Genomic DNA, 23,630 nt, shown 5'->3' with positions numbered 1-23,630 from the left:
TTTTGGTAATATCAAGCAATCACATTTTTCACTTCCAAAGCTGTAACTCTGGCAACTTTTTTGTCCTTTCTTGAAAATGAGAACATAAATGGGTACTTAATGCTGAAATCTGAATGCCTACCTTACCTTTTTGCGTACTGTGTTTTTCAGCTAAGCAGCAAATCTTGGAGGAAAGCTTCCATTCGATTCTTTCTGTTGTTCCCATTTATTTGTCTTCCAGAAGATACCTGCCAGTTCCTTAAGTATGTCATTCATTACTAGGCTTTTAAAAATCTCTTCTGCAAATCCATGTTTTTATTTTACTCTCTCTTCCCAGAATTCTTGTAGAGTATCAGTAAGATCTTATTTACACATGAATTTATTTATGGACAGGAAAGAACACATCTGCTTCCTTCAAGAATGATTCCACGTGCAGAAAAACCCAAGGCTATATCATATTCTCAAGGAATTTGCACAAAGTTAGCAGAATAAAGTGGTTAAAAAGTGCTTTGGGGAAAAGTATCTTCATATCTTGTCTAGGACTAGGCTACACACAAACTGCATACATTTACGTTCTATTCTAAAGCCTGGTAGAAGCCGGGCTCAAAGTTTTTGTGCTTTTTCCAAGTGTATGGACACCCACACACAGAGCCCATCAACAGAGGACAGGTGCACTGAAGCCACCCAGGGAGCTTAACACAGAAGGAAATCTGGTTTTGCTTTACTTGTTTTTCACCTCCAAGTCCAGTTAGGAGGAGTTGTGCTGGTGGTACTTTAGAGTGATGCAGCTATTGGTTTGGATTCCTTACATTTACATATTAAAGCTCTTTGTTCCTTCCTGTAATTGCTGGTGTGCCAAGCACAAGCTAAGACGAGAGCCAGTTCCTACCTGGGGAGTGCTCAGTCCTCAACCTGAGCATGAACATGTTGAGAACGCTGAGAACATGAAGCAGCACAAGCCTGCAATGTTGCAGGGGTAGGTTTAGTGTAGAAAGTAATGTTTGAATCGTTTCCCATTCTTGCTACAATCATTAACATAAAATCAATTTATGTTGTGACATTTTCAGTTCTCATTATTATCTCTGTCACAAGAGGGAGGTTTTTAATCCTCCATAAAGTCTTTAAGAGACCGCCGAATAATATGCAGCAAATGCATTATACAGTTTCTAATATGACCTTTTCATAGGCTTTCAGTTTGACTGCCTGGTCACTCCTGTTCTTTAGCTGCCTCAGTAATCTGAGAGGAACAGGTGGAATGGTAAATAGTCAAACTACTGCATCTTTAAAAGGTTAGCTCCATACTGCAAGTGACTCTTTTATAGGTTATATATACTGTGTGCGTTCATATTCTGCAACCCAGTAAAAAGCAAGGAAGAAAAGTAAATGACAGACTACAACTGTTCTCATGGCAGTGATAAAAATTATTCAGGAAAGGAGTAAGATGGCTGTGTGATAGGTACTGATTTTATTCTGCCAATAGTTCACCTCTATTTATGCAGTGTGCAACAATCCACTCCTTTGGAGACGCAGGAAACTTTAGACACCCTTCACCCTTAAAAGGTCTGAGAACCTCAAACAGAGCAAGATTCTGAAATGGAAAGTATATTATGACCCAATGTTAATCTTCTTCTTGCCATTGTGGTTTGGGGCTTTTTCAGGGGTTTTCCTGTATGAAACTTAAAAAGTAATCAAAAGTGAACCTGCCTAAAGTAAGTGGCAGGTAACCCTCTTCTCTCATTCTTTAAACTGTGGCATGTTCCATGCAAAGGGGTCCAAGGGCGTGAAAGAAAACAGGGGATTGCAAGTGCTGAGAGAAAATGAGGAGAAGCCAATATATCCACTCAAAGAGAGCATGGAGCAAATGTGGAAGACATGTCCCATCATCTGAGTTTATTGAATTAAAACTAGAGAATCTCCTTTTGACTCTGATGCTGCCCTGATATTACTTTCCCATAGCTAAGCACAAGATTTCTCCTGGATAAAGGAATAGGGAGACTACCTGAGAAAGGAGATGATTTCCTGGAATGATTTTTGTACCAGCAGCCATAGATTCTTTTTCTAAGAAGGGCTAGACAAAGAGTGTAAAGTACCACATGTAGTGATAACGTAAGCCCACAGTGCAAGAGAGGAGCAGAAAACTCGGCTTTAATGGGATTTTAGAGAGAATCCCATTATCCAGAGAGCAGCAGAGCTCTGGCTAGAAGGGGCCTTTGGGTGAGCAGGGAAGAGGTCACCTAATGAGGCATTGCTGAGTTTGTCAGAGCCTGGGTTGGAAGTTTCTGTGAAGCTCTAATGTTGCATCCTAGTTATTTCTCCTAACGAAGGGGGAATAGAGCTTTTCAAGTAGCTGAAACTCATAAGCAAGTTAACTTCCTGCTCATATGCCTAGGAAGACTTTCAGAAGAGGGAGAAACCCCACAACCAACACACAGAAAAGCTCCTCTCTGTTCCCTACTAAAATGGCAATAATCTCTATTCCTTTGTAGCCTGCAAAGCAATAAAGAGCTGCTGAGATTAATTAAACTCTGAAGGGAGGCTGAAGGGTTTAATCAATCACCAGTTCTGTTTGTTGCCACTATACCACTCATTGAGATTATTATATAGCAATTTGAATTACAAAGCAAGGCATTTGTAATATAAGAAGGGCACTTCTAGTCAATTTTTGGATATCTAGTTGCAGGTATTGAGGACCTGCTTCTTCACAGTATCTGAAAGCTCTTAACAAGTTCACTTCATGCTGACCATCCACTGCACTTGTGGGTGCTCAGCACTTCTGCAAGTGAGGCCTCAGAGTTTCAAATCAGGAACCTGGAAAATTAGAAGCAGCAGCTAGCGACCCCTCATGAACAATCTGGCTTAGCAAGATGGGCAGCATTACAGAGGGAATCAGTGCCAGGAACCTCACAAGAATTAATTTCTCCAGGGCAGCACACATCAGCTGCTCTGCCTACGTGACTCTTCTTTTCCCCTTAATGCTCTTCGCCCTTTGTAATTTGCTGCCTCTTGTGCTCTGCAGCTTTGGAGAACTGCAACATATTCTTTGGAGAAATAACCGGTGTCTCCTCTACTATGTAACCTGACATACGGCCAAACCAGGAATGCTCTGCACTGAATGAGAAGATGATGCTATGGAATAAGTAGTAGACAAATATGTAATTAAAAACTGTATCATATTGAATACAGGAAAAGGGTTCAATTAATATAATAGGAATTAATCCTATGTGAAAGATGGGCTCAGCAACCTCTCTCAGACGTACTCTGAAAACCAGTTACCTGGGAATGATTTCAATCATTCTAAAGGTTCTAAAACCACATTCAGGAAGCTTCAAAAGACACCTTTCTTCAAACAACTGAAAACATGATCTTGCATAATTCCCAGGCTGGTGACATTCTGGTGTGAGATGAGAAGAGAAACATGATTATAAACCCTTGATTTCATGCACAAACCCTGCATTTGTTAATAGCATGTTTGCTCCTGGGTTCTAATAGTGCTTAAAATATACCTTTAGGGCAGCTTGGGGAACACCCCCAAAATTATACTAATTCTAGTTTCCTAAGAAGGCCATTTACAGAATCCTAGGTGTATATAATAGCAATGCGATGGGTCACACTTCCTATGCATTGGTGCAAACTGAACTGCTTTAAGCTCCTGCTTTTTCAGATTTCACTTTATTTCTGTCGAAAGGAAGAGGCCATCAAAGTGTGAATACTCCAGGACAGGTCTACCATGGATATAAATCAAATGGGGCAATGTGGGTTAAAGATTGTCCAGAGAGCGTTAGAGCAACTGGCAACTCCACTGTCCTGAGAACAACACTAAAAATAGGTATTTCATACAGATGCTGATTTTTGACCTCTGACAAACTTATGTGTATGGTAGAAGTCACTAATAGTGAGAGAATTAAAGCTAATTTGCAACGAAACAATCATGAAAAGACAGGAAGGAGAGTTTTCTATAATGATACTACCACTTTCTTCTAACACATGTTAAGCTATCAAAGCACTTCAGTAAAAAAAAACCATTCATTTCCTTTCATAATATGGTCAGGCATAATTTCTAGCACACAGAAGTGAGAATTGTCACTATAGCTTTTTGGAATCGTTTATCATGTGCTTCAACAGAGAGTAGCAAACTATTTCAGGAGTAATCTGAATCACTGATGTGGTTGATGCAGGAGCTCCTTGTGTCTCCTTGATACGCAAGGATAACCTGTCAGAACACTGACAATGCACAGAGCAACTGTGAACTCTCCTTAGATTACTCCAGTGCAGAAGAAGAGAAATGGACGTTTACTTTCATGCCCTCTTGCTGGAGCTAGCTCCATTTTGCCAAATAACAAGGGCACGTTCTGAGACCGAGGGAGACAGACAAGTGCCTGGGGGACAGGATGCTATGGAATAAAAGGACATGGGATGGTCATACCGGTTGCATTTAGCCTAATGCTCTGTGATGATTGCCAATTCCCAGTGCCATTCAAGAGAACGCACAAGCCATATCTCTCCAGAATGTTCTCTCAGCTTCCCATGATTTTATTGCTATTTAGAGCAGGGATAGATTAAAAATGTGAACAAGAGGCTAAAATGCAGATGAAATGTCTCCGATGTATGGCAGGAACTGAAAAACCTTCATAAGCACATAGAGTTACACAAAAGCAAAATCACTGCTAAAAGCAAACAGCTAATACCATGGGAAGTTACTGCACTCCTGGGGAAAAAAGGATGACTACTATTATTATTGTTATTATTATTATTTGGCACAGAGTTTCTGTGCTGGAAAATGGAGTTTGGAGATGATCAAAATAATTTACAAATTGGGATTGACAAGCTGAAGCACCGAAATGTTGAAATTAAGCTCGTTCATTTCAAAGTGATGTCTCCGCTTCAGAAACTGTCAGATTTCATTTTTAGAGAGTTTTTTTTTAAAAGCTCTTTTACTTTACCATGAAGCATTGCACTCGAATCCTGCCTCTCCAGTCCGGTCAGTAAACTGAGAAATCAATCATTTGCACAGTACTGGTTTGGGGGGAAACAGGCCAGAAGAGAAGACAAGCACATACAAGAATCAGCGAGGAATCAAATGGAGAGGGAGAACAAATGGAACTGGAACAGGCTGCCCAGGGGGGTTGTGGAATCTCCTTCTTTGGAGACATTCAAAACCCGCCTGGACACGTTCCTGTGTAACCTTATCTAGATGTTCCTGCTCCGGCAGGGGGATTGGACTAGATGATCTTTTGAGGTCCCTTCCAATCTCTAACATACTGTGTGTGTGATACTGTGTGAACAAATAAACATGTGGTTTATCTATAGGGCTGACAGAGCCTTACAAAAAGCTGAGTGCTATTCCTCATTTGAATTCAGAAATGTATGGGGAAAGACAGAAGAAACTTTGCTGAAAGTGGAAAAACCTGGCAAGCATCACAGCCACATCCAGAACCCAAGTACTCCGACTTGGCAAAAGGGAAGATGGTCTCTGCATGCAATATTAACACGTCCCAGCAGAATACAGCCATTTAAGAAAGTGAGGGAGAACTTGGTCTCCAAAACCTGGAAGGAAATGAAAAGCATGCACATGGCACAACAGGCCCTGAAGGAAGCGTCTACACAAAAGACCTGAGCAGAATTTGGAAGACAGCCTCTGGCAGCCCAACTGAAATGTCTTTCCATGGAGGAAAATAATTGTTTTGGAAGGAAGCTGAGTCCTGCAGGTAAAGCAAGAGCTTTGAACCTCTGCTAGAGGCTTCCTGAAGTGTGTTATATGAATCATAGAAACTGTGTGGGCATTTATTTACCTGTGCATAAAAACCAACTCCTAAGGCAATGTGAGGTTGAATCCATTAACACCAGCAAAGTGCCTTAAGAATTTAAATAAAGGGTTTTGATGGCACAAAGTGTCAAAATGCCCACAATGGGCATATTGGTTAGTGCGTAATAGAAACCTGAGGACATGGATTAAGAATGTATTCAAATGCATAGGCTGTGCTTACTTATATTAAGCTTATACAGGTTATTTGAGAAGAGTAATGAGGGAGCAAGCACTGCACACTAAATGGAATTTGCCAAGGACACGTAGCTAGGCCACATGGCATCTTCCCAACCCAACTTCTTTACGCAAAACAAATATTTTTGCATACATTTGCATGTTACTAACATGAGAAAAGACTTATTAACAACACAAATGACATCTCACTAAGATTTCATTTATTATCCTAAATTAGCTGGTGAGTGACTATCCTTGTGCCTTATCTCTCTCTGTGTAGGCATTCACAAAGCACTTATCATTGTGGCATCAATGCCACTCTTCTTACCTGCTATGATGCCTGGAATAGGTATTCAAAACAGTCATCTGTGAAATAAAGCAAGTTAAGTTTAGCTTCGTGTCTGGGTATTCTGAAGGAGGAAGTGAAGTTGTGTGCAGAAGCCAAAGGCTTTCTGTTCTGTTAAAATACATTTCCTGAAAGCATCTACAACTGTTACAGTATTTTAATGCCCTACAGCATTAAGACCAGTATTTGCAATCGAATGTGTACACCCAGCTCCAGTCTAAGTTTGAAACCAGTCTTTTACAGCCAGTCTAACAACTTGCCCATAAAACCATCCCGCTGCCTGGATCTCTTCTGGCTATTTTCTTCTCCTCTTATTCGTTGTGACCTACAGCTAAGGACATTTTTCACACTGCAGACCCATGGAAAAGACTCTCATAATCTTGTTAAAGGCTGGCATAGTTGACTTGCAATATAGAATCCTGCATTTGTCTCCTCAGGGAAATAAACAGTTTTAAAGAGCCTTTGGATTTCTAAAATGACTTGAACAAATACAATGGCCCAAAGTAGTAACCAGTGAATCGGTTTTCTGCTTCTCACCAAAATGTCTACAGTGAGGATTTTATGTGCCCTCATACTAACTCATCTACTGCTTTATTTTTTCATTGCTCACAAGTTCTCAAGGGAAGCCAATTTCTCTTTCAAGCAGCAGCGACTTTAGTAAGTCAAAGCATCCAATTGCTAGAGGAGGGTTTACTTTACCTCTCATCACTGGAACCCTGCTGTGGAATACAATCTGTTTGCAGAAGAGCAAAGAGGTGAAGGACAAAAACAAATGGCAATTACTCAAAGCCTGTGAAGAGCTTGGAGGCTGGTATTCTCTCGCATATGAATTAGGGTAAGAAAATACACTGGTCAAAATGTTGCCAAGGAAAATGCTCTATCACAGCGCACGGTGAAATCTGTCTTCCTGTCATCTAGAATTTGAAGCTGCAATATAATACTATAGAATATTTGTATTTATGGCTGCTTTTTAAGAAAGACTGCATCAGTTTGTTAACTCTCCTTTAGGATAGACATTGGGCAAGGACGCGATAATATAGTCACAGTTTGCACTGATAATTCCATTACTTCATGACTAAAAACTTCCTTGCTGCTCTCAATCCCTTGCCAGTGAAATAAGCTTCTGAACTTCCTCACTGACCACAGAATCATGGAATAGTTAGGGTTGGAAAGGACCTCCAGATCATCCAGTTCCACCCCCCCTGCCATGGGCAGGGACACCTCACACTAAACCATGTTACCCAAAACTGATTTTCAATTTAAATTCACACCACACCTTTCTTAGTGATTCCACCAGTCCAAAATACAACACATTTCATCCATACCCATGTTCCCAATCAGGCAAGGTGTTTGAAACCTTATGGCTTTTTGCAGTAAAATAAGAAAACAGTCTCTCTTCATAGTAAGTTAAATGCAGGAGCTACTCTGTGTCATTCACTAGTTCTTAGAGCATGACCCACAAGTCCAGGTTTGCTTAATGCATAAAATGCTTTAATGCAATTCAGTTTCCCAGGGTCAGGAGGAGGAGTTTATTTCTGAACCCCTGGTCTCAACAGCAGTGTCATGCAACATCAAATAGCACCACCACATATGAGCAGGCTCTGAATTTCCTTTGGAATGCAAAGACCTGCCAATGAATCTGCTTCTCAGAAGCTTAATATATTGTTTTCACTTGCATGTCCTTTATTGTCACTCTTTTATACCTGTACTTCAATTGCACAGAGCATCTTTCCTTTACTGAGGGCTGCCGTTAATCAGGTGGTTCCATAAAACACCGCATAAATTCTGTTTTATGAATCCTTTGTCACAAGAATGTAGCCAAATGCCTTGTGCCCCAAGACTCAGCAGTAACACATCACCTTTGTGCAGCCTTGCAAAACTGGGATGGAAATTACAGCAGCCCAAGAACAGAAAACTCCTCACTCGCCCTTGCTGTGGTAGCATCAGTAATGAAAGAATAGAATCTAGTGATGTTTAACAGGTCTTAAAAAAAGACAGTGAGAAAGAGAGATAAAGAAAACCAGGCTGGGTACATGAGTGGGTAAACGTTTGCAAGGTTGCCTTTGCAACAGAAGAACCTCGACAGTGTGAAATGCTGCCATGAGCTCTCATTTTCCAAATCTCCTACAAGCAGGAAATGTCTTCCCCCCTTCCTCGAATTTCTCATTCATTTTACACCCCAAAATATATAACTAAAAGAAAACCTAAAATTACCTTCAAAAATACACTCATTTTTAAATTAATGCATACTGAACAAATTGACACAAAGCTATATTTTTGCTATCATTTAAATATCTATACCAGCCTAATGCCTTCTCTGATGTGGTTGCAACACATCTTTTCACTAGTGCTGTAGCATTAACAGTAAGGAGATGGGACTTTGTTTTTGTACCAAGCACAAAGTGACAGGAACAGTTTAGTTCTAGACTGAGGCAGAGGAAAAGCTCGCTCTCTCCTATTTTATCTTGAAATCATCTCTGATGAACATCTGCGACCCAAATTTACAAAAGGCTCCAGATGAGGCCTTACCAATGCCCTGCAAAGCATTAGAACTACTCCTCCTTATGTAACTGATGATTATTTAAGTCTTTTCACAGCTCATAGATGCTCAGAGTTATTCTGTGACCAGCCAGCACACTAAGGTCATTTGCTCCTTTAGACACTTCTAACCAAAGAGCTCTTGGATTAAAGCAGATGCTCATATTATCAGACCCCAAGTGTATAATTACACACTTTGTGCTAATGAACTTCTTCCCATCTGTATTGCTCCAGTTCTCAAGGACATCCAATTGAAAACACAAAAAGGAACTTGTTTAAAGAAATGTGAAATATTGCCCAGTGTTTCTGCAACCAACTTGGTTTCATAAAAACGTAAATGGAACAAATAATACTTCCTCCCACTTGTTTCTTTATTGAAAATCTGTTTTAATTATTCACTGCCTTCTGGGTAACTGCATACTCGAATGTACTTACTGTATAGGCTATATAGCAGTCACCGTCTGTCTTTCCTCCTCATACAGTCAAAAATATCAAAACACTGAAAAAATGTGTATTTGCTAATAAAAACAAACTTCACATTAAAAATTCTGATTTGAGGGTTTATTTTATGGTGGAGAATTTCTTGCTTGCTTATGGGATTTTACTAAATGGAGGAAAGTGATTCATAGACAAGCTTCATTTAACAATTTTAAATATATAAGGTGAAGATTGGTATGATTTTAAGATGTCCAGAATTATAGTGTTAATATGTGAAAGGGAAGCCTGATGCACATTGCACATCACTGTTTAGATTTGTGCTTTTGGCAATTTCCCTCAAACTAATCCTTCTCTGCCCACCAACAATGTAATTTAGAGGTAAAGTGCTTCCTCTATGAGACACTTCTTTCAATGCTTCTCCAGCTTGACAGGCTCAGAAGAAAGGACTGCAAATGAGGGGCTCTGCAATGTTACACAGGCCAATTTCATAGTACTTTTGGAATCAGAATCCACTTTTTCTGGATGGGAACAGCTAGAAATAAACACTGGGTGTGATGCATCCCATAATGTTAACAAAAGATGTATTATTATGCTTGAGAAATACTTTGGAATTCCTTTTTCATAGGAAGTTCTCATAGAGATCAACGACAATGTACCATAATTGTTTGGAAGATCAGATGCAGACAAAGAGTTATAGATGCTTTGTACTCACTTTACAGTCCCTAATGAATCCTAATTTTGGTTGTTTCAACTAAAATGCTCGGGGAACCGTTTTCCAGATCAGACTCCTCCCTTTTTTTCATTTTAGATTCTCCAAGAATATTTGCACCCTTTTCAAGAACTGAAAGCCTAAATCTGAATTTCAATCATGAAGGATCAATGAAGCATTTAGAACATGCAACTCATTGCCTGAAATCACTGCGCCGTGATTTTATTCTACCCAGTTTTCATTTTTCCTATTGACAGGGATTGCCTGATAAGTGAGTACTTGCTGCTATAGACCATACTTGCAATTCAGGCAGTAAGAGAATCTGCCTCTTGTCTGTGCCTGATAACTCCTAGGCCCTGACTATTGTTGTAAACAAACTGAGAAACAAGACATGATGATGTGTAAAAATACCTTCAGACAAGCAAGATAGAGCCAAGGTCATAATTCATCAAACCCAAGATTATAGTGATACCATTGACTAAAGTAGATTCTCATAAAGAAAACTGTTTCTCCATAAACATACCCTTCTAAGCAGCTAGTCATTAAATTGTCTCACTCTGGGGAACAGATATTAGAAAACTGTAATTAAAACTAAGTTGGAAAATCATCACACGGTAAACAAATTGCTTGGACATAAACTTCACTGCTTTCTATGTTACTATTAATTAGAAATCTTATAAAAGCATGTCTGAATGCCTGAAGGAAACTAAGGCTTTATAATTCAGCGCCAAATACAGATCTAACCATCTGAGTTGGTCCCAAGGTCTCCAGAGAGGCTGGATACCTGCAGGGAAGGTTAAACTACAATTCTGAGTGACCCATCCCAGAGTCTGAGCCTGTATCTGAAAAAACAACTGAATAACTATATGTATGTATGGAACAAGTCCAGAGGAGGCCACGAGGATGATCAGGGGACTGGAGCACCTCCCATATGAAGACAGGCTGAGAAAGTTGGGGCTGTTCAGCCTGGAGAAGAGAAGGCTGTGTGGAGACCTCATAGCAGCCTTCCAGTATCTGAAGGGGGCCTATAGGGATGCTGGGGATGGACTCTTCATTAGGGACTGTAGTGACAGGATAAGGGGTAATGGGTTAAAACTTAAACAGGGGAAATTTAGATTGGATATAAGGAGGAAATTCTTTCCTGTGAGGGCGGTGAGGCACTGGAATGGGTTGCCCAGGGAGGTTGTGAATGCTCCATCCCTGGCAGTGTTCAAGGCCAGGTTGGATGAAGCCTTGGGTGAGATGGTTTAGTGTGAGGTGTCCCTGCCCATGGCAGGGGGTTGGAACTTGATGATCTTAAGGTCCTTTCCAACCCTAACTATTCTATGATTCTATGTTTTAACATTTGGAACACAAAGATCCATGGTGGTTGCCTGAAGCTTCTCTAATAGTGCCATTCAATTTTTTGTTGCAGGATATTTTAGTAAGTGTTTTCTCAGTGGATGATGGACTCTGGTCCAATAGACTTGAGTCAAATTGTCCATATTTTAGTAACTCACAAATGCAGATCCAGATATGTATTCCAGTCATCTCTAAGGAGAGACATCTGCTTTAGAGGAAGCAGGTAACATTAATGTTATTTTTATTTATACACAATCTATTAAATTGAATTATAAAAAATTGCAATTCTTCCAAGGAAAATGAATGTAGAAATGTCCCTGTTGGGGCAGCGAAAGCTGCAATGTACGTAAGTGTATATATTTGGAATGAGGTGGTTCCATCTCCATTCTTGTGCACTAATAAACAGGGACTTTGAAGCAGAAAAAAATCCAAATTAATTTGACACAACACTATAAAAATTAATGAACTCACTGGAAAAATCATCTTGTCTTTAGTCCATACCCATTTACACCACTGTAAACTCAGAATAATTTTACCAAAGGCAACTAGCTCAACATTGCTGATGGAACAATTCCAGATTTGGATGAGTAACCAAAGATGGAACACAGTCCCTAAGATACCAAGGGAAAAAAAAACCCAACAAACCAAACAACCAGAAAAAGATATATTTGTAATTTCAGAAGTCTTATTTTCTCCTGTATTTTATTGAAAAGTTTGGTTGTTTTTCCCCTCACACTAAGGGTGTTTTACTTTAACACTGCAGCGATAAGCACTGTAATTTATTTCAATGTCAGGTTTCTAGAAACTTTATTAACTTGTATTCTATGTCAGGGAAATATTCCCCCAAATGCAGAAATCAATATCCATGAGAAAAAAAAACAACTACATGCAACCACTCTTATTTATTTGTTTCGGTTTATGATAAGAGAGATTTTAGTGCTCTAATTATCATTATCAGCACACAAAGACCTGCTGTTACTAGACAGTGTTTCTATTAACACAGTGTGCCACTTCAATAGCTTTCTGTTGGCAATCCAAAATCAAATTACTTCTTGTCTGAAAATTGTTACTTGCTGGCACTAAGTGTTTACCGTGTCTCTCATCTTCTAACCTTTTTTTTATGGTTAGAAAGAAAATCAATAGCCAATTTAATTTTTTGTTTAGTAAGTGTTTATGAAACTCTTGAGTACCACTGCACCATGTACTCCCTAACTGCATTTTGTGGGTCTATACACCCTGGTGGTATCTGTACCCTTTGTGCATCACAGTGGGAAGTTACCTGTAGGGCAGTGACCCAGGTCATGCCCATACTGCCCCTGGCCTTGTGTCCAGCTCAGATTTGGGTTTGCCAAATCAGGTGACTCAAATAGGGTTGTCTAGGCTAGAAACATCAGCTCCTCTCTATCTCACCTTAGTTCTGTGACTGCTGAGCATTGGGCTTGCCAACTACCCCACTTTGCTGAGTATGTCCCTGCAAGACAACCACTATCAGCACTGGTCTAACTCATTCCTCTACAGGTCCATGCTGGACCAGACCTTGCCTGCTGCAACCCTAGAACCTCTGTATTGAACGTAACGTGGAAGTGAGCAATCCGCAGCTGATGGTTTATATAGATGGGACCCACCGAATCAATTTGCTTATATTTCCAGGGTTTTTTAGGTGGTGGACAGTGGGTGAAACCCATGTCCACTGCTCAGCCTGAAGTAAGGGTGCAGCTCTAAGTGTTTATGAAAGCACAAGGAAGTGCCTCAGCCACAGAGAGCTGCCAGACAAGTAGCACAGCCTGAAGTTTTCTTTCATAAGATTTCAAAAAGATTTTAAAAAATGCCTACTGGTTTTAATATAATTACACCTTGGCACAGTTATTTTTATGCAGTTCCCATCTCCTGCTGCTGTCTGGGATTAGTCTTTATTTAGTGGTGATGAAGAGTTATGTCTCATGTCCTGGTTCAACCTCCAAAAAATTATGACAGCAATTCTAGCTCAACGTTATCCTATTGACGTTACCTTGTTAAAGAGATGCATTAACTGAAAGTGAAAATCCTCCTGACAGTAATGTTCCTACTACAGTCAACATCGCTTCAGGAAGTACCTGAAAGATGCAAAGCACGCTGCTTCTACTGCTGCCTTTTCCTCCTTGCTGTCACTTTTGCCTCTAAAACAGAAGTTGGCTGTTATATTTTGGAGCCTGCTGTAATTTGATCAAATCTAAGGAAGATCATGCAGAAGAAGTGACAGCTAGTCAATAGATAGTATCATCCCTAACTTGTTATCTGTCTGGGATGTGCTATGATCAATGCTTCTGTGCTAACCTTAGAGCCAGACCAAAATGCAAAATCACTTCCACAGGGGACAATTCTTTCTCCTTTCCCAGTTCATGTCAAAGCAGATACACCCAGGTGCCTTGTATGTATAATTGTTGGAAGTACAAAAACTATTTTGATTTATACTGTCAGTAAAAAAAAACACATTCAGGTATCAGGTTCTGAATTTACTCTTCGAGCCAAACAAGGCTTTTTGGGCAGGCAATTCTCCTGTATAGCACAGCAACTTTTGAATTGATCTCCATGATTCCAGATGCCTCCTTGCTGCCTTCGGGGAAGTACCATACTTTAAGGAAGCGATATCTACTTATCATAAGGCCCAACAACATCTGTCCTATTTTGCCAAAAATACCCTAGAAGATTCTGCAAGTGATTTATCTGCACGGGTTTTGCAGTCCCTGAAACTGTTCTGCATGATGACTTGTTAATTGTACACCATGGAAATTCCTTCCACCTCACTTCTGCAATAACAGCAAAGTCATTAAAAAATTTTGGATGTTTTTGAGGGTAAATTACATTGATTAAAGATGTTTCACTGAATTTGAAGGAGAGCAGTAACTACTATTGATCACCTCATTATACGTAGCTAGCCTAGAAATCAATGCAAAGAAGATGTACAATTTGATGGGAATGTAAGTGATATAATTTCAGAGCGATATAAATAGAAGCAGTTTCAATGTTTCCAATTCAGCAACATCTATTGCTCAGCCATAAATGCTTTGGGATGATTAGCTTTTGCAAAATGGACCAGAAAGAGCCTTATATGCACTGAGCTCATGGAGAGCTTCCTACCCAGGTAACGAGTCATGAACATCACGCTTTGCTATGCAGCCCTCTATAGTTTGTGGACGTGGTTAACTAATAACTACACAATCACACCAACATTTCCTTCAGCAAAGAAGGAAAAGGCCTCTCAATCAAACCTCTTGAAAGGACATCACCATCTTTCTGAGCTACAGTAAAAGGATTTGCATTTAATGGGTATTTTCTGAGCTCTTCCAAGACTAGCTCTGCATATGAGTCTGGTTAAAACACACCTTGACAGTCACAGCAGATGGTGTCAGGATGAAGCGGTGCAGGAATACAAAAACTAATCAGAAAAAACTGGTGCACCAAAGGAAGATGCATGTGAGGTCAAGCAGCCTTCAGCCATCATCACTTTGTTATTTCTTCAGACCCTGGCAAGATCTTCATTTTGATGCTTCAGTATTGAAGCTTTTTGCTTTTGCTTCTGATAGGAGTAAGTGATGGTGATAGCATCAACGAAGAGCAAAAATGTTTGTTCTTGCCTGCTTCTCACTTTCTTTTAATCAAATATTAATTGGGTGCAGCCATTTCACTACTTACAGACAGTTTCTAACAGAAATGAAGGAAGTTAATCCTTCATGCTTTCAGGAAAGGAATAACAAAATGATCTGCTTGTGTGAAAACGTGCAGGCAAAAGAATAGTAATAATAATTATAATAATTATTGTTAATTACAGATACAGTTATTTACATAATAGATTTATGTGGGTGAGCACATTTCCTCATGTAACAAATTAAAAGACTGAACTGCAAGTTTTCACACAAAATTTTGGATCCAAAATATCAGATCCTGCATAGTTCAGAGCTAATAATCCTACTCTTTCTCTTTACAGATGAAGTCCAGAGAAGGATCATGTCAGTGTACAAAACACACATCACTGCATTCTATGTTCTTATATCTGCTCTGCATTGGAAGTTACTCTGGTTTGAACCAACACAGTTTCTCCTCTGTAAAACAGTAGAAAACCCCTCCTAGTTTTAATAAGGTATAACAAAAGCTTTGAAACTTCCAGCAATCTTAATTTTCAAATGATTTTATTTTACCATTCCTAGAGTTCAAGACTCAAATAAATGATTTAAAAATCTACCTGGAAATTCACTATCAGAAGGAGTCTTTTTTTTTCAAAGCTAAAGCCACAACATGAAAAAAATCCCTGGCAAAGCAAACCCAGGAACCAATTTCGACTTTACCGTGTTCATGCCTCACACTTCATCTTCATAAACTTTAAAATGATGTGCTCTGTAGTCATGAAAACCTGTGAATAGCAATTTGAAACTGAAATATTTCCTGAAAGTAGGCTTCAAAGAAAGACTTAGTTCCAACACTCTAAATTCTTTTAGTTGTCAGTCATTCGAGGCACAAGAAGCAATACAATTCATTTGGGAAACATTTCTTTAAATGAACTTCATGCATTGTGTGCTGTTGTTATAAAGGAATGGAACATTACACTTCTTATCCATCACACCCAATAGGGCTGGTAGATAAATGCTACAATTCATACCCTAAACTATACCCCAAACAAGGTAGATTTTTGCTAGAGCTTGCCAAGACCTGTTCCTGTAAGTTAAAAATGTTCTCTTGGTTCCCTTTAGAAATTTAAACACCACTCAATGTAATTGAATATATTTGCTTCTGACTATTGACCTTACATCCCCTTATCAAGATAATGGCATTTTCTTAGAAGTTGCCTTGGGTGTTTCTGCAAGGTCAAAAAGACGCAATGCACAGATAGGGATAAACCTGCTTTGAACTCCTGCATCCATTCATGCTCCAGCGGCTCTGCAACCCTGATGGCAACAAATGAAGACTGATATGTTGGGTGCATTGTGCTCAGCTTCTTAGACAACACAAAAAGTGGGTACGGTCAGAAGGAGCACACGACCACTGACAAACATTTGCCATGCTGCCTGAGCTACCACACTACTAACCCAGGTACAAACGAGCCACACAGGAATAGGGGAAGCCAACAGAGCCACATTATTGTAACTATAAAATCATGTTTGCCAGGAGATGCCCCAATCATTGCCCAATGTTGTCTTTTTAACAGAATCAACTGCATATTCAAGGGAAAAAGACCTCTTTCTTTGCCAGTAGGTTCTGAAGACTAAAAGTGGCTGCTCTTCATCTGAAGTCCTTTCTTTATGAAGGGGTTTTAGAAGCTTCAGCTAGTGTCAAAGTAAGTCTTGCTTGATGAGAACTCTAATGTTGCAGAGCTTTTGTTAAGAGGTACCTGAAAACCACCAGCAGACAGAACTTTATGTCTTGAATAACTTCTATCACTTAGACGCCACTAAGAGTCACTTACCAGTCCTTTTCTTCTGTTGAAATTATAGCCTTATTCATTTTATAATATTAGATAAAAGGGCACGTATGTTCTGAAAGGGCAGCTAACCTCAGGGCAGATTACAGCTCAACCTTTTTCTCTGAGTAACCAAGCTGAAAATCAGCAGTTATCATGGAAGCATATTGTAAAGCTGGGACACTGCTGTGAATAATGAAGCATATCAAGTGTTTTGATAAACCCAAGGAGTCTAAATGGGCCTCAAAAAGCAAAGAGAAAAAGCATTAGGACTTGTCTTCTTTTCCAAAATCTATTAGTACCCTCATGGAGTCTTCTTTTCTACCTCTTAGACCCCGACTCAAAATTCCATTTAAGAAAATGAAGAACACGATCCTGTCATCTCTTCAAAGATTTAACTTTATGGTAGAAAGATTTTATCGTTCATAGTTACCATTAAAGGTAATAATTGTGGTGCAGTTTTCTTTTGCTTGCATTTGTGTTATTTTATTAATGTCTCCCTGGTACCAGTTAGCATTACAAAAGGAATTCCAGTTCTTAACATGACTGTTAGTCTTGATTTTCATCCTCACAGCACAGATGTTTTTGGAGAAGCCTAAGGAGGAGGAAGGAATGCAACTCAGCCACTGCAGTCTATTGTCACCTCTGAACACATAGACTTAGATGGCTTTCCTTTGATGCTGCTGCCAATTTTATTCACAAGTATATGAAAAAAAGGTCACAACATTTAGAATGACAGAACTCTGGAAATTAAATGTTCCTTTACATTTTTAATTTCTGGAAGTCATTTCTCATGGAATAATATTTGAATATGATTGAGTGAATGTACAAAGATTAAAGCAAACTATCCTCAAATTGGAAGTTCACAACCACACACATTTAACCTTGTTGTATAAGAGGCATAAAAAGTTTATGTGGTACCTCCAAAAGTTGCATTTCCATTTTGCTGGAAGCATTTGCACTGTAACTCTCCTTAGTATTTTTCCACTGATATGTCTGTATAAGGCATGAGGTTTAGCTCTCTACCATTTTCTATTTCAGATTACACTATATTTGAATGGATTTCACAAACCTGGCAACTAAATAAGGAGCAGAAACTGAGTCCCAGCAGTCTACACAACTCTTTCATGCCAAGTTTTATATGAGATATCAAACTATGGATTTTTATGCCAATCTGGCAATATTAATTATCATTCTGTAAGAGGAAAATGGAACAATTTTGTGTGAAGACCAGAGAAAACACTAAGGTACCAAGCAATCACAGTGCTAGTCAGCAGCTCCAGATGGAGAGGTCTGGAGATCTGATGAAGGGGACATCACTCATGTGCTGCTATTACCAGGCTTCAGGGACTGCCTGCCATGCTCTTGTACACCTCACATGTGTCCCCTCAGGTACTAGCCAGGGCTTATTTCTCCAAAGCCCAGTGACATTACTTGTTGAGCAACTAAAGGAATCTGCCGAAAGGCAGTGCTATGGAATTTGTGGTCAGTGATTAGAATTCATAATTCCCCATAAATATAGGGAAAGCTGGCTGGCTTCCACACTGTAAAGGGCAGACACACACGACACCAAATCCCTTCTCACGTGCTGCTTAAATTGCACCTGGGTGAAATGTATCCTGGCATATAGAAATACTCATGTTTTCTCCTGGGAGCTCTTCTTTAAAAGCCTGACAAACTCTTAAATACTCAGTTTGAGTCTCCGTTATACAGGGGGTCAAGTGAAGAGACAATGTCTGAAGAAGAGACTGAAGAAGGAAGTTAAAGGAAGTCTTTAACTGAGACATCACTGGCACATTCAAAAACTCAAAAGAAGATGTAAGATAAAGCAACTTAGCCTGTTTGCTATTGATTTATTCTCAATACCAAACCCTTTTGTGAGCATTTCAGCACCTAACCCCAGAAAGAAACAGACAGGGATAAAACAAACTATTACACTGCTGTTATGTTTTTTGCACATACATATACATTCACACACACAATCACTCCCAGGCCTGCCCAAGTATTTTGTTTATAACACTATAATCAGGCTCATGAGCAGTTGCTTGCATACACTCTATGCAGGAGATGACTGGTCTCTCCAGCAATTTGAATGTTTCTATATATACACGATTTCCCTATTTCCCAGGTGATTGTGCTCCTCCAAGGGGGCAGAACACTTTCTTCATGTCACACTGAAGATGGCAGAATTGAGGCATTTAATATCCTTGTCCCAGGGCAATGCCAGGAGCAGCAGTAGCTCAAGTTTGGCCTCTTGAAAAAGCCTTCAGGAAAGCTGCTCCCCAGATCAACCAATCCATTAAATTAATGCCTTGTTGGCTGGAGTTAAAGCTTTGAATCAAGCAAAACAAAAGCCTGGGTTTCAGAATACGTATTCCCTGTCAAATTGAATTTATCAAGATAAGGGTTATTAGAAGCTTTTTTCTCTTGTGTGAATGAAATTGTAAGCTTAAAATGTCACTGAAGATTTATTAATCTGATACGCTTTCTGATAAGGGCAAAGAGATAAAAAGGGCAGAGGAAAAGAAATATTTCCTCTAGCTTGATAAGGGCTACAAGAAATAGAAAATATGAATAAGGCAATTTATCAGTGGGTATACTGTAACTGAAAGAATCAAGCCACATAAAGCAATATTACAGTTATATATTGATTTCTGAACTTTGCCATCTAAAATACTTCATCTAAGTTTGATAGTTATGCAGAAAAATGTCTGTGGTTTGCAAAACAATGGAGTAAACCTGAATTTTCAAAGTCTAGGCTGGAGAATCACTTCTTGTGTCAGAAAGTAGATGGAGATCTAACATGCAAACTGTTGTTGTGCTAGAGTACGGTGCATGGATCACAACCAGCAGCAGCATCAGTGTTTTCATCTGAAGTGACAGGGCCTGAACTAACCAGAGGAAGTGTTTAAACTTTGGCTTTACGTTTCTGTGCCTGTTACTATCAGAACATATCCATAGTGGGGAGGAGTGTGAGCTAAGAGGTTCTCAACCATTTTTGGTCAAACAGGCCACTGCTAAAGCTTCATCTTTTTCATACTCCACACGGTGCACAAAGCAAATACATTTCATTGCTTAACACAACAGAGCAAACCCTGTGTAAGTCACTGCTTTGGCTTTGTGAACTACTAAAACACACAGGAGCCCAGCAGCTGAGTTAACCCTCTCAGCACTCCTCCTAAGAAAGGGGAGACAACCCTGAACTTAAAGCAAGCTAGTGCTCCCTTTGCCCCAGATGCTCTCACCAGCACATCTGCACTCGCATCAAGAAACCACATCCAGAAGTAACAACCCTTCTCTTCCAAAGGGCTTTCCCCATAGCAGGGTGGAAACACTTAGAATCTGGCTGGGGCACTTGCCCTGATGCTGGACTTGTAGTGAGCCTCTTTTGCAAGGGCTAATTCCCTTTAGATGAGGTCACTCTGGGACAGCTTGTGCTTACTTCCTTAGAAAAGACCTGAGGGACCAAATTACCTCAGCAGGCTTTCAGACATAAATAGAGAACTCACCGGAGAGCTGGCAGGGAAAATGGCCATTTGTGTTGAGACTCCAGCCTTCGGTTTTATGTAACATTGTTTGCAATGGGCTTGTTACTGAAACAATATCCTATATAAATACACATAAGTATTTAATATATATTTGACTTCTAATGATAACATTAATAAAGATTAAAATGATAACTCAGATCCCATGTAATATATATGTGTGCCTTCAAACGACTTCCTGGTTAACACACAGACTGATTTCTTTTACCCTAAGAAGAGATGAGCCATCAAGTCGCATTTTTTCTTTCCTGTCTTCTTTTATGATGATTCAATATTTTCATTCAAAATATTTTCCCTCAGAAATGAGATCATTAGCCAGAACTCAGGTTTCCTACGAGACTACCAAGTGGGTGTTAGTTTTACAGCAGTTAAGATGTTTGAAAGCACTAGGTGTTTAGGAAAGGATTAGTTGTACCTTCACTTTTTCTCAGACGCGTTACATATAAAATCTCCTAGTTAAGCAATATCTTCTGTTTTTCTAAGAACATAGAAGGAACCAATTCATCTGCTATAATTCCATTAGCAGCTTAACTTACCAGCCTTCTCTGTCTTGTGTTTCAAACTTTCAGGTGCCGGAAGGCAGGGGCAGGGCCCTTCGCATCGAGCTGTGAGGGTTTTGCCAGTAGTACATGCATGAAACTCCAACTTGCACTAGAATCGTTAAAAAAAGCAAGAAGACATTTTGAATTAGGACCAGACATAAAAGCAGCAGCTGTGGATGAAATGAGAAATTGCATTTAGCAGTAATGACATTGGACAGACTGCAAAACTTCAGTCTATTGAAATGCCATTGTTTTTATTATTATGGGTAACAATAATAGCTACTTCCTATGCAGAGTTTTGCATGGGACTTGTAAATGTTCCTTGTAAAGTGTTATTTCCTGCTTAAATATATGGAATCTACAGCACAGAAAATTAAAGCAATTTCTTCCAGGTCCTATGAGATCTGTGGCACAGCTGGGAAGAATGTACGAGCCTCCAGAATCCCATGTGTTTCCTATGCTGCCTTCCCGTGTTTCAGGTGTGAAATCATGCCAGCTATTACCTCTTACCATTACTGATTTATTAGTTTGGCCTTTTGAGGAGCTGGGAGCAATGGGCTGTGTCCAAATACCATCCATGAAAAGAATACCAATCCTCACAATAGTGAGAAGCAAATCAGCTCATCAGTTGATGAGAGGTCCTTCAACATATTAGATTCTCTGAACAAGGGGGAAATCTTAAATGACTCCTACCAATAAACTGCTTTAACAGTTAACAGCACCACTCCTAAAAACAGCCATTCATCTTGCAGTCAGCTCCAGAAATACAACCAAACTGTAAAACTGAAGAGTGGAGATTAAACCATGAGCAGTATAGTTCCCTATATCTTCATATTGTTACTTTGAACCACAGAATTGTTCAAGTTGGAAAAGACTTTTAAGATCATCAAGTCCAACTGTTAACCCATCACAGACAAGCCCACCACTAACCCATGTCCCCAAGTGCCACATCTCCACTTTTCTAAATACCTCCAAGGGATTGTGACTCCACCGCTTCCCTGGGCAGTCTGTTCAAATGCCTGACAACCCTTTTGGTGAAGAAATGTTTCCTAACATCCAATCTAAACCTCCTCTGGTGCAACCTGAGGGCATTTCCTTCAGTGCCCTTCCTTGCACTGTTTCTGCTGCCCCATGCACTGTTTCCCACCATGTGGTGATGCTCCTGGTCACTGGTGCTCCCAATGGCTTCTTTTACACACGAGAGGCTGTCTTGCCTTGCTCCTGGCCCTGCCCAGGTCCTGTTGACCACTGTGACTTGAACTGGGGGCTTCTGACAGCACCTTCTGCTCCCCTAAGGTTCTCTTGGTTTGGGAACCCCCGGTGTGCACCATGCTGGAGCACTCACTGCTGATCATGCTGGCACTGGAGATGCTCATCACAGCAACCTGTTGTTTTCCCTTCCCTAAAAGCTCAGCAGATAGGATTTACAGCACCTCTTGACAGTCACCACATTCAAACCATTTAGGGCAGCAGGACATGCGCAGTATCGGACAGATGAGACAACTCAGGAGAATTTACATTACGAAAGCATGCCAGTTTAAAAGCCCTGATTTATAACATATTGACTGCTCACAGGCTTTGCTGCTTGCATTATATGTATTTTAGAGCTGACTTTCCTCTAACAGCTTTGTGCCTGTGTAAGTTGTCCTCTCTGCAGTTAGGGCCCAAAGGACGTTTTCCCCAGACCCAGGGCTGCTGGAGACCAGACTAACGTGCTAATAAAATGGAGTAAAAGAAAACAGCACACGGAAGCAGGAACGAAACTGTGTGTGCGAGGCGTTCTCCTTGGCTTGATACCTAATGAACTGAATTCCTTTAGGAGTTTTGTCATCTTCAAGCACTGATTTTACCAGATCAGCATCCAAGGGCTCTTAGTGCAAGGGGGAGTTTTGCCTGCAGCGCTGAGGCTGGCATTCATCCCTGCAGACTGCTTCCTGCCAGGGGAAACTGGAAACGCTGGGCTGTAAAATCCCTTTGATAAGGCTGAGTTCTGCTGTACATTAATTCTTGATCAATTAAAAGTAGGCCAGCTCGCTTACACAGTGTGACACAACATGCTCTGAAACGTGCAGCTTGTTTGAAGGCTGAAGGACATACAGTATCAGGAGATGGCGTGATCCAGTGAGGATGCAGTGGATAACTGGAGCTTGTCTAGCAACAGCCACTGATGAAAATCACAGCATCATCTTCTGTTATTTTGATACAGTGTGGGCCAAGAGAACAGAACAGGATGTTGTGACAAGATAAATGCCTCCTGCTTTGAAAGTACTGCAAATATCTTGGCTTTGCCTCTGTTTGTTTTTGTTAAAAGGGATCATCTTTGCCCAGGCTTTAATCTAGCAGCAGGAGACCATTATCCTGTGCCTACATCTGTTGACATTATCTCCTGGCCATTCTGAACTTCAATGCACCAGGGTGGCTGCATGCCCTGTGTGATGTTCTGCCCTTCTGATTCAGGAGATGCACGGCCACACACAAACACATGCAAAGCTTAGCTTGCACTCTGCACTAATTTCTTGCAAGACTGAAGGGAATATAAGTACTTATTATTCATCAGTTTACTACAAAAATACATTCTGCACAGAACATAAATGCAAGGAAAAGCACATCAGAAGGAAAGGAAATCAGAAAGGACAACACTATCTGAGTGCACAGTCCTGACAGCAATGCCTCTTTCTGCAGCGTATTCTGATAGTCAGTATGTTATTGAGAACACAGGCATAAATCTTCTTGCAGCTGAAGCTGATAATTTAATCCTTCAAAGAACATCAATTAGTACATATT

General features: G+C 40.1%; 1 protein-coding gene across 1 annotated transcript in view; it reads right to left on the bottom strand.

Moving 5' to 3' along the window:
* The window catches only part of SPOCK1 (SPARC (osteonectin), cwcv and kazal like domains proteoglycan 1), a 281,728-nt gene that overhangs the window by 36,874 nt on the left and 221,224 nt on the right, over positions 1–23,630 (bottom strand). Inside the window, exon 7 of the mRNA XM_061352067.1 lies at positions 20,841–20,955. Coding sequence (XP_061208051.1) covers positions 20,841–20,955 — 115 coding nt within the window. The remainder of the gene's footprint in view (positions 1–20,840; positions 20,956–23,630) is intronic.

Source organism: Neopsephotus bourkii, unplaced genomic scaffold (assembly GCF_033783945.1).
Source record: "Neopsephotus bourkii isolate Nb327-2 ecotype Australia unplaced genomic scaffold, CSIRO-AGI_Nbou_v1 NB_620, whole genome shotgun sequence".
Taxonomy (NCBI): domain Eukaryota; kingdom Metazoa; phylum Chordata; class Aves; order Psittaciformes; family Psittacidae; genus Neopsephotus; species Neopsephotus bourkii.
The sequence above is the reverse complement of the archived record's forward strand: the minus strand, read 5'-3'. Positions and strand labels throughout refer to the sequence as shown.